General features: G+C 42.7%; 1 protein-coding gene across 19 annotated transcripts in view; it reads right to left on the bottom strand.

Annotated features, from left to right (window-relative positions):
- N4bp2 (NEDD4 binding protein 2) overlaps positions 1 to 16,240 on the bottom strand; it is a 92,644-nt gene that overhangs the window by 44,296 nt on the left and 32,108 nt on the right. For 8 of the 19 annotated variants that reach the window (XM_076546351.1, XM_076546355.1, XM_076546349.1 and 5 more), the window contains 4 exons: positions 10,805 to 10,873; positions 8,682 to 9,030; positions 3,771 to 4,935; positions 914 to 1,038 (listed from right to left, as the gene is read on the bottom strand). In XM_076546351.1, the coding sequence (XP_076402466.1) occupies positions 914 to 1,038; positions 3,771 to 4,935; positions 8,682 to 8,910 (1,519 nt within the window). In that variant the 5' untranslated portion in view covers positions 8,911 to 9,030; positions 10,805 to 10,873. Of the gene's footprint in view, positions 1 to 913; positions 1,039 to 3,770; positions 4,936 to 6,596; positions 6,687 to 8,681; positions 9,031 to 10,804; positions 10,874 to 16,240 lie in introns of those variants that run through there. The other 11 variants (XM_076546358.1, XM_076546357.1, XM_076546361.1 and 8 more) reach the window with 4 other exon arrangements.

The raw sequence follows: 16,240 nt of genomic DNA, 5'->3' as shown, positions 1-16,240 counted from the left end.
CCTCTCCACAAAATGAAGAGAGGGAGATGTGTGTGTGTGTGTGTGTGTGTGTGTGTGTGTGTGTGTGTGTGTGTGTCATACAGGAGTGTGAGGTTGACATGGGTCTCTCTGTAGACCTGTAGCCCAGGCTGGCTTTGAACTCACAGAGCTCCACCTGCTCTGCCTCCCAGCGCATGTGTCAGCCTTGCCCAGCTCAGGTGCTGTTCTTCCTTTTGGGGCAGGGTCTCTCAATAAACCTGGCACTCACCCATCTGCCTAGACTGGCTGCCCAACAAGCCCCAGGGCCCTCCTCGTCCCTACCTCCTCAGCACTAAGGTTACAAACACACTGAGGTTACAAGACTCTTCTGTGGGGGCTGAGAATTGAACACATGTCCTCCTGCCCCAAAATTTTATTGTGTTTCTTTTTTGCATTTTTGTTTTTTGTTTTTTGTTTTTTGAGACAGGTTTTCTCTGTGTAGCCCTGGCTGTCCTGGAACTCACTCTGTAAACCAGGCTGGCATCAGACTCAGATCCACCTGCCTCTGCCTCCCAAGTGCTGGGATTATCCTAGTTTATTTTAATTACAAATTCTTTCTGTTTGTTTTTTGATACAGGGTTTCTCTGTATAGCCCCTGGCTGTCCTGGAACTCACTCTGTAGACCAGGCTGGCCTCTCAGAGGTCCTCCTGCCTCTACCTCTGGAGTGCTGGAATTGAAGGCATGCACCACCACACCTGGCTAATTACAAATTCTTTAGGGCTAGGGCTGGCCATAGCTCAGAGACAGCACATTTATGTGGCATGTGTTAAATACCACAAGCCATGAGTAAACAAAGTTTTTGAAAGTGCTATGTCTCTCAAAAAACAAATCCTAAAGAAAACTTCCTCTTTATACTACTTTTAACATTATGCAGACCCTAACACCTGCTCTTACCTCGATTCTGGTTCCACTCATGGGCTTCTCCTAAGTACTTTACATCAAACTGGTACTGTCCATTTATATAAAAATAATCATCAGTACTAAGAATGACTCCACTTGGGTTATCTTCTTGCAAAGTCCTACGAATGACAAAAGGGATTATTTTCATTAATTTTCTTTCCAAAATTCTCTTTTATGGTCATAATTCAAATAGAAATTTAAGTAATAATATTTAAAGGAACAATAAATTTCAAACAAATTACACTGGAAATTCTCTAAGCAAAAGTTCAACTCTTGGAAAGGGAAAAAAAAAAAAACTAAGCCAAGATAGGTCTATTTTGCTTTAAACAAATTACTCAGAATACAGTTTGGTTTGGTTTTATGAAACAGGGTCTCACGCATCCCAGGCTGGCCTCAAACTTACGAATTGACCAAGGGTGACCCTGAACACTTGATCTTGCAGCCTTCCCCTCTCCAGTGCTGAGAATGTAGGCATGACCAGCCCAGCTGGTGCCCTTTTCCTTTCTCAACATGCATGGATCTGAGCTCTCTGAAAGAAAGCTGCATGAGCATAAACTACTGGTCACGTAAGCATGGAGGGTGTTCAGATGTCCAGGACCAATGGAAAAATGCTGTGTGGGTACGGCAGCCTCCCAGTAATTCCAGTGCTTGGAAGAGGGAGACGGGAGATGCCGGAAGCAAGCTAGCTAGCCAGACTTGCCACAGCAAGCTCTGGGTTCAACTGAGAGACCCTGACTCAATGAAAAAGGGGGAACGCAATTAAGAAAAACACCCAAAATTAACCTTGGGCCTCCACACATGCCCACACATGTACCTGCAAATACACACATGGGCCTACACTTACATAAGAGAACACACACTTACATAAGAGAAAAAAGGTGAACCCACACTGTGGGTCCCTTCCAGCTTTTCTCAACATCTCTGTCCTCCATGATCAATTCTTAGCCTCTGTCTTCTACACTTACAGTATAAGAAAATTACATAAAAAAAAAAAGATATCCATCCATAACCTTTCCAATAAATCCAAAAACCTTGCTGTTCCATCAGATTTTCCTCATGTCAAATGCTAATGCTAACTTAATTATTTCTATAAACAGATAGATAGCTCCTATTTTATGGCAAAGACTTCTGTTCCCTCTCTCAAAACCACACTTTGGTTTTGACCCTGAAACCTAGCTCTACGATCTATCACCTTTCAAAGTACTACTTTCATTCCCATTCATTTCACGAACAACTGCCGTAACTGACTTTATATTCATACTTTTAATACAAAATATAAGTAACAGCTGGGCGGTGGTGGCACAGCCTTTAATTCCAGTACTCGGGAGGCAGAGCCACGCAGATCTCTGTGAGTTCAAGGCCAGCCTGGTCTACAGAGTGAGTTCTAGGACAGCCAGGACTGTTTCACAGAGAAACCCTATCTCGAAGAAAGAAAAAAGGTAACATTAAATTACTTTATATTGCTATTATTGGGGCTAGAGATGTAGCTCAATTGGTAGAATGGTTTCCTACCACGCACAGGGTCCTGGGTTTGATGCCTATTACCACATAAACCAGCTATGATGGCACACACCTGTGATCCCAGCCCTTGAGAGTTCAGAGGCAGGAGTACAGAAATGCATGACCTTGGCTACAGTACCTGTGGGTTTGAGAACACACTGGATACAAGGCCCTCCATCTCAGAACACACTGCCTCCCACCATGCTATTGCTAAATCAAAGGAAAGTCAATGGCTACAAAAATAAATTCAAATTCGGGAGGAATAAAAGCAAATATATCTTAAAGTTTAAAGGCCAAGGGCTCTGGAGAGGAACTATTAACGAATACCTTTGAAGCCATAATTACAGGGCTATTTCTAACCTGGATTCTGGTCTCCCACATCAAAGCACTAGCGACCTATGCAAACTACAAAACTGGCAGGAAAACATGAGCAAAGGAATTGTATTTCCAACTAAATAAAGCTTTAATTCGACCACTCTGGAGTCAGAGACAGAACTCTGTGAGTTCAAGGCCAGCCTGGTCTGTAAAATAAGATCAAGGCTACACAGTGAGTGAGACCCTGTCTCAAAAATCAAAAGTAAAAAGTTTAAAATCCTTGGGTTGTGTGATAACTACTATTCATCTCTCTTCCTTATAATCATGTTTTGTTTGTTTTTTTTGTGAGGCATTTTATTTTTGTTGTTCTTTTATTGGTTTGTTTTTTTGTTTTGTTTTGTTTTTGAGACAGGGTTTCTATGCATATTACTTGCTCTGTAGACCAGGCTGGCCTTGAACCCAGGTATCTTCCTGTGTCTGCCTCCTGAGTGTTGGGATTGAAATCTATGCTAGGATTAAATGTGTGCGCTACCATGCCTGACAATTTTTCTTAGTTTTCAAGTCTGGCTTTTATACCCCATAAACAAAGTTAAAGTCGTCTTTCTCCCATTCAAATTAGCTCTCATCCACAGAAAGGTATTTCATAGTCTCAGGATCTTAAAACTATCTTTAATTTTTTTCTTTTGTCTGTCAAAGATTTCAACAACAACTTTTAGAAGAGTATTTTTTCGTTTTGTTTTTCAAGACAGAATTTCTCTGTGTAACATCCCTAGCTGTCCTGGAACTCAGTATGTAGATCAGGCTGGCCTCAAACTCAGAGTCTATCTGTCTACCTCTGCCTACCTCTGCCTCCCAAGTGCTGGGATCACAGGCATGCGCCACCACTACCCAGCTAACGAATATTATCTTAGAAGAAATGGCAACGAAAAAATACTTGCATCATTAACCACCTGTTTACAAAGTGTTCTGTATATTCACGTTAGCTGTACAAATTCATGCATTGTCCTTTCGAGAAGATGCCAATCAAACTTCCTACCTTGCCAGAAAGGACTTCCCCGAGCCCGGCAGCCCTCTGAGAAGCACGAGCACTAAGCCCACGTAGGCTGTGGTCTTCTTCCTGGCGGGCTGGGCCACGGGGGCCTCCTGCACTTGGTAAGCACTTGCTCCCTCGTTGTTCCTCCACACCTTCGTGGGGGAAGTGTGGGAGATGATGGAGGGTGGGAACGTGTAGTTGACAGGTCTCCAGTGTGCAGCTGTGGTCACAACAGGCGCCACGAAGCCATGGTTGCCTTGAAAGAGGTCAAAAGCAGGAATCATGGGGTTCCAGATAGGTGGAGGCGGCGGAGGGGGGAGGAGCAAAGGGAGAGGGGTGAGGACTGGGCAGTAATTCATGTCCTTCCCCTTTGGTGGCAGTTCAGGATGTTTGTGGGGCTTGAAACCAAATCCTTCAGAGGGTACAAAAACATCAGGCACAGAGGCAGACTTGTGCTCCCCATCTGCACCTGCTAAGTCACGCCCTGGACTTTGCAGAGGAAGATTTGAAGGAACCGGAGGTTCACTGGAACCCAAATCTACGAGGGCTTGAGAACGCTGTGCACTAGGACACTCCGGTTCTAAAAGGCCTTTTGGTCTTTGGTTAAAATTGCCACAACCCCCAACAGAGCCATTTGCTGGATTTAAAGAGCTAGCGAGAGGAGAGTCTTCGGGGAAGCTCCCTTCTAATGCCGGCGTGCTCCCCTGCGGAAAACTTTCAGGCTCCTTCAAAACCGAAGGTGAAGTTAGTGGGTTTGAACCTAGTGAAGCAGCAGGATTCTGGAGAACTTCATTGTTTGACCCCGTATTCTGTACAGAAAGAACAGAAGGCATACCACTTGAATCTGAATTCATAAAGGTAGAAGGGTCATTAAAACTCTTAGCATCTTGCAAAGGCAAAAATGAATATACTTGGTCATCGGGAGAAGAATTCAGTTTCTCAAAAGCATTCTGTATTAAGGAATCCAAGTCTTCAGTTAGCTGCATATCCAAAAAGGAATCCAGTTTTGAGTCTTCACTCTCCTCTGCAGGGGGCCGCATCTCCATCTCCATCACCGCACTTCCTGAGGCGCCGGGCTCATCCTCCCAAGCAGCCGTTGGTAAAGGGGAGTCTTCCATCTTGGCATCCGCTGCAGATAATTCTAACAGACAGTCCATGGCATTTTCAACTGCACGAGAACAATAAGAGTAACAGCAAAAATACATATATACACTGAAAATGTATCAGTATCCAGGTCATCTTTTGAAAATTAACACTACTCTAGTAAATCAAAATCTACGTTAGATAAGTATCAGAGACAGAGCCATGGAATGGTGTTCTTTCAAACTGTAATAAACTACTATCAACTAAAAATCTTTGATCAGTTTAATGAGTATAAACAAAGACTATATATATTAGGGTCATTTATAAAGGTCCTAAAGTCAGCTGATTCATTCAACAATTATTTACCCACTGGATGTCCTATTAAGGATAAAATATTTTAAATATGTATTCTCTTAGTAAATCTATTCATTTACATGGTCCACACTATGTTTTTCACAATATAAAAAATATATGCATCAGAAAAACTTTGCACAAAAATGAAGACATATTTTTAATACAAAGGATTTTATAAAATTCAAATGGACTATAAAGACATGTACATTAAACTATTATATCATAATATAAATTAAGCAGTGTATACTTCTAATAATGTAGAAACACTATAATGATAGGAGGATAGGAAAGATTTCACATAAAGTAATATATGATCAGAAGATTAAAAATCAAATTGCCAAACAGGGCGAAAGTTAAAGCCAAGCTGGAAAATCCAAAACCACCTTTAGTCCCAGCACTCGGAAGGCAGAGGCAGGCGGATCTCTGTGGGCCAGCCTGGCTACAGAGAGATCCAGGACAGCAGAGGGCTACACAATGAGACCTTGTCTCAAGAAGAAAATATAAAACCTGTTTCAAGTACTCAGAGAAGCTGGGCAGAGAGTTAGCTCCCAGAGTTCTGTGCAATGGATAAAGGAGGGAGATAAAACAGGAGGAGACCGACGAGAACTGAGAGGGTCCTGGATGTCACACTTGGTTTTCTAAGGGAATGTAGGCAGGAAAACTACCAGCCACAGCATTTGGACACGGAGCATTACAGATCACCTCACTGAGTCTTCCATTAACACTGAAGATCTATCACTCTAGAAAGCATCAAGGAACTGAGGCTCAACGAAGCATTAGGAACTGGACCCAAGGGACACAGTAACGGAGCAGACCTCTGCGTCTGACTCCAATGCTGAGCTCTAGGTGTAACACAAGTAAGAGCGCCGTAAGGTTTCCACACAGAGAGCCAGGGTGCTGCTCAGCGGCAGAGCGCTGCTCAGAAAGCTTGAGGCCCCGGGTTTGACAACAGGCAGCACAAGAAAAAAGGAATCTTGCCGGGCGGTGGTGGTGCACACCTTTAATCCCAGCACTCGGGAGGCAGAGGCAGGCGGATCTCTGTGAGTTCGGGGCCAGCCTGGGCTACAGAGTGAGTTCCAGGAAAGGCTCCAAAGCTACACAGAGAAACCCTGTCTCGAAGAAGGAAAAAAAAAAAAAAAGAAAAGAAAAGAAAAAAGGAATCTTTAAGCAAGTGAAATTTGGAGGTCTTTTTTATTTTGTTTCCGCTTTGTACTGTTTTGTGTAAAGGAAGATAAACAGGGAAAAAGCACCGTACACAGGACTCAGCTCTCTTGTGGAGTCAGAACACTATCATTCAATCTCTACGTGCTCGGTATGACACTTCAAACAAGCCAGCTAACTTCCCTGAGCTGACCTTCTTGTTTGTAATGCGGGGATAATAAAAACACCTACCTCATAGGTTGTTGTGGGGTTAAATGAGATAATCCATGAAAAGTGCCGTGCCCAAGGACTGGCACCTAGCAAGCACCCAATTAATGTTCCCTTAAGAGAAAAACAAAGAGGGTTGGAGGGCGAGCCTGGCGGAGAGGTCAGTGAGGAGCACGGAGCAAGACTGCAAAGACAAGAAGCCGGAACACCGGGACAAAGTACAGGGTTGAAAACGCAAGCGGAAGAAAAGCCAAAACCCTACACAGCAGATAAACCAAAAATGACCAACCAGAGAACTAGCGTATTTATAAAGAGCAGCCGTCTAAAGTACAATACCAAGATACAGAGGTACTTATCATTAGAAAGAAGTCTTAAACAGACTGCTAGAAAAACTAAAACTATGATATACAATCTTAAAAACTAAATGAATAATTTATATGAGAAAACCTGAAATATAAAAATATTCAACATTATTCTTTACTTTAAAAACTTAAGAAAAGGCACAATTTTATTCCTATGAAAACCTTAAGATAATTATTCACAATGCTGAGAAGGCTGTGGTGGTGTTACATCCCGGCATACCTCACTGGTAGGTAATTTAGCAGTATATTTCCAAGACCAGAAAACTATTCTTTTTTTTAATATATTAATTTTTATTTTACGTACATTGGTATTTTGCCATGGGTATCAGGTTCCCTGGAACTGGGGTTACAGACAGTTGTGAGCTGACATGTGGTTGCTGGGAATTGAACCCAGGTCCTCTGGAAGAGCAGTCAGTGCTCTTAACCACTGAGCCATCTCTCTAGCCCCAGAAAACTTTTTTTTTTTTTTTGGTTTTTCGAGACAGGGTTTCTCTGTGTAGCCCTGACTGTCCTTGATCTCGCTCTGTACATCAGGCTGGCCTCGAACTCAAAGAGATCCGCTTGGCTCTGCCTCCCAAGTGCTGGGATTAAAGGCATGTACCACCACCGCCTGGCCAGAAAATTATTCTTAACCTGTGGTGCAAGAAATAAAGCTTTGGGTCTAAGAAGAGAAGCTAAAGAAACAAAAGGCCACTTTCACTGAAATGCTCTTTGTAATAAGATTCATGAGAAACTTATAGAGAAATAAATAAATTAGAATACAACTCACTGGGGCACTGGGAAACCACCCAAAGGAACATATAAAGCTTGTTATAAAGAGAAATGTGTAAGAGCACTGAAAACTTTCTCATTATACTAAGTTTTAAAAGGCAGACTATAAAATGCCATCAATGCTATTATTCAAAGTATTCATAACATCAAGTGTTTACAAAGAAGGTCTACAGGAGATCCTGAAAAAGAGAAATGAGTCTGTTAGGACATAGAATAATATGGTTGTAATTCCCCACTGCTTTATACATGTATGTTCTACAAATAAAATTTAAAGACAACAAAATTAGGAAATAAGTATATTAGTTACAGCACACTACCTGCTATCATTTCTGAGCACCAAATGAACCCTGGGCTTTGGTACGTATCATAACAGAAGAGACATGCTCACATTGCAGCTCACACAAAGATGTAGAATGTCACTTTACCAGGCATTAGCAAGACCTTCAAATCTAGAATGAGCTTATCTTATAATAACCATAGCCAAAAACAATATTAACTTTCATCCACTCAGGCAACTTAAGAGTTCTTTTTGCCTACAAACATACTTCTAAACAATTTATTACAGGTTATAGTACACTATACTGAAGTCTTTACCAAAATCAAACAACAAAATAAACCTTTAATCCTCACCAAAAAAGTCCTACCCTATATAATACATACTGTTATTTCTCATTAACAAATAAGGAAAACAAACTCAAAGATGTTAATAGCACCAACCTGTCTAGAGATAAGAGAGAATAAAGTATAGATTCTATTTGTATTCATGCCTCTTACATCTACAACAGTACATTTCTTTACAGTGGAAAGCATCTTTATTTTTCAAGTCTCTAGTGATACCAAACTTAATACCTTTGTCTATGGGAGATACTTAACATATGGTAAACAAAGTATCATTTTTCTGCATTGCTATTCATCATGGTATAGAACATGAAGTCTTCTTATAAGATGCAAAGGATTCAAACTAAACTTTTCTCACCTTTAAAATCACATTCAGAAAGCATCAAATACACTACATCAGGATCCAGAGCAGAAAACATCTCTGAGATACTGGTGAAGAGTTCTTCCTGATCAATTTTTGTCTCACACTTGGCAGGAAGAGTAGTGGTTGGCTCCTCGTGACTAGCAACACGGGATACGACAATTTCCTGAGAGTTTGCAGTCTTCCGAAAAGGATTGCCCCCAAGATTTTTCCTTTTCCTTGGCATTCTGACTTCCAAAACTAAAATATTGCCCTTTTTAAAAAATTTTAAAGGTTTTTGACATTTAAATCATAATTCAAAGAAAAAATTGTATTAAAAATCTTGCAAATCCAGTAGTAATAGGACCTAAAATAGAAAGCAAGTAAAAACACTCAGACTACATAATTACATTTCCACTTCTAAGACGGAATGACAGCTCTGTGTAACTCTAGGTGCCACTGACTCTGGCAGCAAGGCCAAAACACGTCCGTTTATCCCCAAAGCACTCCAGTTTGTCAGGGTTGGACACGCTAAAAACTAAAATCACAATACAGCCTAACATAGTTCTAAATAAGAATGTACTGTTTTAATATCCTTATTTAATCTCTTAGGCATAAAGGGGCCCATAAACATGACCAGAACACCCATTGACCACCTCTACTCAGATATCTAAGAGGCATCCTAAACTTGACCTGTCCGAGACTGAGCCCCCAATCTCCCTTCAAACCTGCGCTCCTGGTTCTTCCATCTCAGTTAATGGAACTCTAACCTTCTAGATGCTCAGGTCAGAATCTTGGAATAATCCTTGCCTCTCGTCCAGGTGGAAAGACAACCTGGCAATGCAGTTCCTAAAATGTGCTCCCCTCCCTCCATTGCCGTCACCCCAGACTTGACATCACAGCCTTTCTACCAGATTGCACTACCCATCACTCCACTTCCGATCTTTTTCTTTCAGGCTACTTAACACCGGCAGCGACAGCTAATCCACGGGTCGGGTGACACATCCTTCTGCTAACCATCCCTGACTTCCCATCTCACTCAGGATGGAGCGCCACTAAAGTAGCCCATCATGCAGACCCTTGCCATCAGGGTCCACCGTCCCCTAACCGCCCCTGACTTGCCACGTGAAGCACATCCAGCCTCCTGGCTCTTTTGCTCCTCTTCAAACGTTTCAGCCATGCTCCAACCTGGGACCCTTTACACTCTGGCTCGCTCTGCCCACTTTTCTACCAGGTATCTATAAAATGCATTTTCTCACCACCTTATTATTACTCAAATGTGACCATATTGTGAATTCAATACAACAATTCTTTTCACGTAGCCCAGGTGACCTTGCACTCCCTATACATCCAAGAATGACTTTGAACCTCTGATCCTCCTGCCTCCACCTCCAGTTTTATGTGGTGCCAGGATCAAACCCCGGGGCTTCGTGTATGCTGGGCAAGCACTCTACTAACTGAGCTGCATCCGCACTCCCCTCAAAACCATACTTCATTTCTTCCTTGGAGTTTCTGCCTACGTGTTTGTTATCTTCTAGTATGTTGTTCGCTTACTGCGCTTATTTACCAATGTGCCTACTATCCTATCCTGTAGGATTAAGTTCCACAAGGGGAGGGACTTGTGGATCTGGAGTACATCCACAGTCTACTTGTTTTCTCTGCTTGGGTATGTCTAATAAACAGCTCCAACATATCATCTCTAAAATCAATCATCTCTTTAAAACCTCCAAAACTAAATGCCTTGATATTTTTCCCAAAATCTACCCTAACTTGCCCCTATATTCCTGTCCCCTAGCTTGTCCCCACTGCAGCACAGGCCCTAGAGTCTATTTCAACATATCAGCCACAGTAATCTTCACAAAACCCAGTCAGCATGGATCAGGGGTTTACGTTCAGAGTAAAAGCTCAAGTTCATTCAATGGCCTGCCTCCCTGCCACCCTTGAAATATTCTTCCCATAAGATATTAGCATTGGTAATTCTCACTCTAAAAACTGTGTTTTCTTTTCAGGTGTCATATTCAAGAATCTCTTTGCTGACTATCCAATTCAAAGTCAACTATCCCACTCCGTCAGTCTCAATCTCCCCTTTCCAGCTAATCAACTCGCTGCTCTTGACATCTTTAACATACTATAAAATTTACCTTTTCATTAAATTTGTGTCATAGCTGCCTCCACCTTCCAGTAATATGACAGCCACCAGCCACATGTGCCTAAATTTAAATTAATTAAAATTAAAGAAAATTACTTTTTATATATTATATCAGATATAAGTAGAATTTAGAGCAAAGATTATCAGAGGGCAAAAAAGAGGTCATTGTGTAATAATAAGGACTAATCCACCAGAAAAAATATAACAACACTAAATGTCTATGCATCAAAATCGTAACTATAAACAGCAAAGATAAAAACTGACAGAACTAAAAGGAAAAGTAAACAAATTTCACTTTAGTCAAGATCTCAGTGCCACACTATCAGCAATTTGTAGAACAACTAGACAGTACCCAAGAAAACAGAGCCCAACCACAAACAATTAGGGATCTAGTCAACAACATTCATGGAACATTCCTCTCCACAGTGGCAGAACAGGCATTCCTTCAAACGCACACAGAAGTTTACCACGATAAACCATAACCTCCATGACATATCAAGTCTTAACGAGCTTCAAAGAACTGAGAGTCTGTATGTTCTCTAACTGCAAAGAAACAAACCAGAAATCAGTACAGAAAGACAACAGGAGGACCTTCAAACACTTGGAACCTGAGCAACATACTTTTTTAAGTGATCAATAAGTCAACAAGACCTAGTCTTGGAGCTGGGGAGATAGGTCAATCTGAAAAAAGCTTGAGGCACCAGCATAAAGACCTGACTTCAGTCCCCATAAAAAGCTAGGCATAGTACACTTGCTTAAAATCCCAGAGCAGAGAAGGAAAGAGAAAGGAGCGCCCTGGGGCTCACTGGCCAGTGAGCCAAGCCATGAAAACGAAACCTGCAAAGACACTACATTAGTAAATTATAGGATTATCTCACTAATGCAAACATATATTGAAACAGTAACAGATAAGCTGCTCTTTTTTGTCATTGACAAAATACTTGCAATAAACTAAGGGAGGAATTATTTATTTTGAGTCATGGTGTCAGGTTTTAGCTTCTGTCCAATGGCTCCATTGCTATGCCCTATGATGAGGCAGATCAGACAGCCCCACAGTGACAGGGAGGCTGCTTCGTGCCGGCTCCTGAAGGAGGAAGTGGGATGAGCAGGACGACCTACACAGGGATGCTGCCCCCCTGCTCAGTACCTACTTCCTCCAACCAGGACCCACTTCCTGCTTTCCACCCTTTTTAAGTAATGACCAACTATGCATTGACCAGTGAACAGATCCATTGATGACATCAAAGCCCTCGTGATGCAGTCACCTCCCTAAATCTATGTCGCCAGCTAGGGACAAGGCCTTTAACACGAGCGCCCTCTGGACACTTTACATGCAAACTCCAACCACTTCAGTCACATTAGTGACATACAAATGCAAGGCACCAATTTATTACTATGACTCTTCTAATGTTTGAAAATTCAACCAATACCAATCTGGTATTAACCAAAAAAAGGGGGGAAAAAAACACAATCAACTCACTGTGCACAGAGCACAGAGCACGGAGCTGAAAAAACACCCACAGGTTCTCACACTAACTCGCACAAACCGGAAGTAGAAGGAACTGATGAGGGCACCTACAATGCCTCCACTGAGCTGTAAACTGCTGACGCTTTCCTTCTGCAAACAGAAAAGCAGATGCCTGCTGCGCTCACTTCCTTACTACACTGTCCCAGAGGTCACAGGCAGCGTGCAGGCCGGAAAGGAAATAAAAAGTTCTTGGGGAAAAAAGCCAGGTGTGACAGGGCAGATCTCTGTGAGTTCCAGGCCAGCCTGGTCTACATAGTGAATTCCAGGACAGCTAGGCTATGTCTCAAAAAGCCAGGAAAAAACAAAAATGTTCTAAGAAAAAGAAATACGTATACAGAACTATCATTATAGAGCACTGAATTCATCAGGTAATTTAGCAAGGTTGATGGTATGTTGTAGAAGGATTCTTAAAAGTTCTTATTAATAAAATCAAACCCGAGGCCAGTTATTGGGGGGAATACTGAAAGGTCAGAGAGACAGAACTAGCCACAGCTATCTCATCTCGCCGGATACTCAGCTGGTCTTGTCTCCTCAGACTGGAGGCCTCTGAGTCCTCATCCGGAATGGGTCTCAGCTGAATTACTGCTCAAAAGCCTGAATGCTTAACCAGCCAAAATCTTCTAGTTTCTGGTCCTCACGCCTTAAATATCTTTTGCTTTCTACCACCACTCCCTGGGATTAAAGGCTGGCTTTCTGAGATTAAAGGCGTGTGTCACCATGCTTGGCTATTTCCAATGTGGCCTTGAACTCACAGAGATCCAGAGGGATTTCTATCTCTGGAATGCTAGGATTAAAGGTGTGAGTGCCACCATTTTCTAGCCTTTGTATCTAGTGGCTGTCTGTTCTCTGACCCCAGATAAATTTATTAGAGTACACAATATTTTGGGGAACACAATACCACCACAGCATGTTTTGATAACTATATTGTTGTTGTTACTATTACGTGTGGCTGAGACGTGAGGGTAAGGGTGGGTGTGCCACACGGTCCACATGTGGAGTTAGTTTATCTCCCTCCACCTCACATGAGTTCCACAGATCCAATGCAGGCCTTCAGGCTTGCAGAACAACGCTCTACCCCAGCTCCACCTGTATTTCTGTATGTTAGCAACCAGTAGAAGGAAGATTCAGCTAGGGATATGGTTCAGTGGTTCATGAGGCTGCTCTGGGTTCTATCTCAAGGATCAAAGTGGGTAGGAGAGAAGCAGTGAGCAGAGGGAGAGGAAAAGTCAGGAAAATCTAGATCTCAAGTTCATTTCTCGGTACTTACCTTTTCACAGCTGATCCACTCATCCTGAGATCAGTCTCCTAGAGGATACTACCACTCTCGGGGTTTTCTTATCTCTCCCCTTGAACCAATGGAGTGGGTAAGGCTTATTCAGTCTTCAGACCTCTTTTTGTCTGCCTCATCTACTCTTAGGTGGTTTCATTCAGCCTAATGGCCTAAAACCCAAGCAACATGCTAACAAATTACCATGTTCTAATTTAACAAGCAACTCTTCCTGGCTCTGACATCAAACTCCCCACTGAGTTTGATCCTCAGCTGGTAGATCTGATGGTTGAGTGTGATCAGATCACAAGAGCTCTGACCTAATCAAGATCAACACATGGATGGATTAACGACTGGACAGTGGACCTGGAGGTGGAACTTGTTTGGAGGAAGCAGAAGTAGGTCACTCCACCAGGTGTGACATAAAAAGTCGGTCTGGCCCTAGTTCTTCCTGTCTCCCTGTCTGATTCACCCAACTCCACATGCTCCAGCCATGGTTTTTTGTCTCACCGAGGGCCCAGAAGCAAAAGAGCCAGTGTGCTGATAGAAACCTCTGAGACAAGGAGCAGCAGCAATCCTTCCTCCCTTAAAATCTCTCCTCCAGTTCAGAGATACACAGTATTCAATAAACATCCAAGCCAGGCATGTGTAAGTCTCAGCTAAGGATAATGCCAGTTGCTGAAAACAAACATCATAGTCATTTTGTTGTTGTTTTAAGACAGTGTCTCACTCCACAGGCCCAGCTGGCTTCCTCCTAGCAGAGTGCTGGGACTGGAAGCTGGTACCACAGCAGCTCCTGACTCCCTTTTCCCTCACAATTCATATCTCAAGCACTTTGCAAAACCTGCTAATTCAAAATTCAAAATATGTTTGGTAGCTGGGCACAATGACTAACACCTTTGATCCCAGCACTCAGGAGGCAGAGGCAGGGGTATCTCTGTGAGTTTGAGGCCAGCCTGGTCTACAGAGTGAGTTCCAGGACCACCAAAGCTACATAGTGAGACCCTGTCTTGAAAAAACATGTAAAAAAGAAAAAGTACATTTGGTAATCCAACCAATTCTCATTATCTCCACCTGGATTAAAGATAGCATCCTCTTGCCGGGCGGTGGTGGCGCACACCTTTAATCCCAGCACTCAACCACAAATCTATGTATGTGGACTGCCACTCAGGGACACTGTGTAAATGGAGCCATGCAATACGGCTTTTCATCAAGTTTGCGTTCTGTCTAACTTTACATTTCCAAACTTCACCCAAGTTGTAGCCTACGACAGCAGCACTTCATTCACTTTGTTGCTTAGCAACAGGCTATGACCCAAACATACTGTATCTTATTTAACAACTTTCCAAAGGATGGAAATTTGAATACCTTTTTGATTATAATACATATTCTCACTCTAAGCATTCTTTTTTAAATATTTCTTTTATGGGCATAGGTGTTTACCTGCAAGAATGTAAGTGTACCACATGTGTACAGTGCCCAAGGAGCCTAGAAGAGAACGCTGGGTCCCCAGGAACTGGAATTAGAGACAGTTGTTAGCCAACATGTAGGTGCTTGGAATTGATCTGAGTCCTCTGGAAGAGCAGCCGGTGCTTTTAACCACTGAGCCATCTCTCCAGCCCCCTGCTAAACCTTCCTAAATATGAGTTATGTAGTTACATGTTTTCATATTTCTGAAAATGGAATTCTCAGTCCGATGGTAAGTGCCCTTTGAGGAACCACTGGACTATTTTTCCTGGGGGTGCGTCACTGCCATCCCCTGGCCACGTCCAAGGGCTCCGACTTCACTGCTCTCACCAGGACCCGTTACTGCTCTTCTCTTTAACTACTGCAATTTTACTTAGATTTACCTAGTCTGGCTCGATGTGTTCAAGGTTAAATGGACATTACCACTTGTGCATCTTCTTTGAAGCAACGTCCATTTGCATTACTTGCTTCTTTTTGGTTTTTCGAGACAGGGTTTCTCTGTGTAGCTTTGTGCCTTTCCTGGATCTCACTCTGTAGCCCGGGCTGGCCTCGAACTCACAGAGATCTGCCTGCCTCTGCCTCCCCAGTGCTGGGAGCCTGCTCCTTTTAAAATTGAGTTGTTTTACTGCTAGGCAGAAACAAAGTTCCTCATTCGACTCAGTAAGAGAGAATTGTAGGCAGTGTGGTGGTCTGAATAAGACCGTATCCGCACAAGCTCAAATATTTGAATGCGCAGTCACCAGGGAGTGGCCCTATCTGAAAAGGATTAGAGGGTTAGGAGGTGTAGACTGGGCCCAGCAGGCTCTGTTTCTATCCCCACCCCAGCCTGTGGTGGTAATCTAATTGTACTGAATTATTATTTTGATTGTATGTTAATAAATAAAGTTGTCTGGGGGTCAGAGCTATTAGAGCCATAGCAAGAGTGTGGCGGTGGTGGCACACGCCTTTAATCCCATAAGATCTCTGTGTGTTCAGGGATATAGCCAGCATTGGAGACATATGCCTTTAAGACCTAGGGGGCTGTACATTCAGACAGTGACGAGGCAGTCATGTGTTTGGGTTTACAACCAATGAGAAGGCAGAACAACATACTATAAAAAAACGAACCGACAGGAAGTAGGTCTCTTTTCGCGAAGCTGGGACAGCAGGAGGAAGGGTGAGATTTT

Source organism: Peromyscus maniculatus, chromosome 10 (assembly GCF_049852395.1).
Source record: "Peromyscus maniculatus bairdii isolate BWxNUB_F1_BW_parent chromosome 10, HU_Pman_BW_mat_3.1, whole genome shotgun sequence".
Taxonomy (NCBI): Eukaryota; Metazoa; Chordata; class Mammalia; order Rodentia; family Cricetidae; genus Peromyscus; species Peromyscus maniculatus.
Note: the sequence above shows the minus strand (reverse complement) of the source record. Positions and strands in the feature narration are given on the sequence as shown.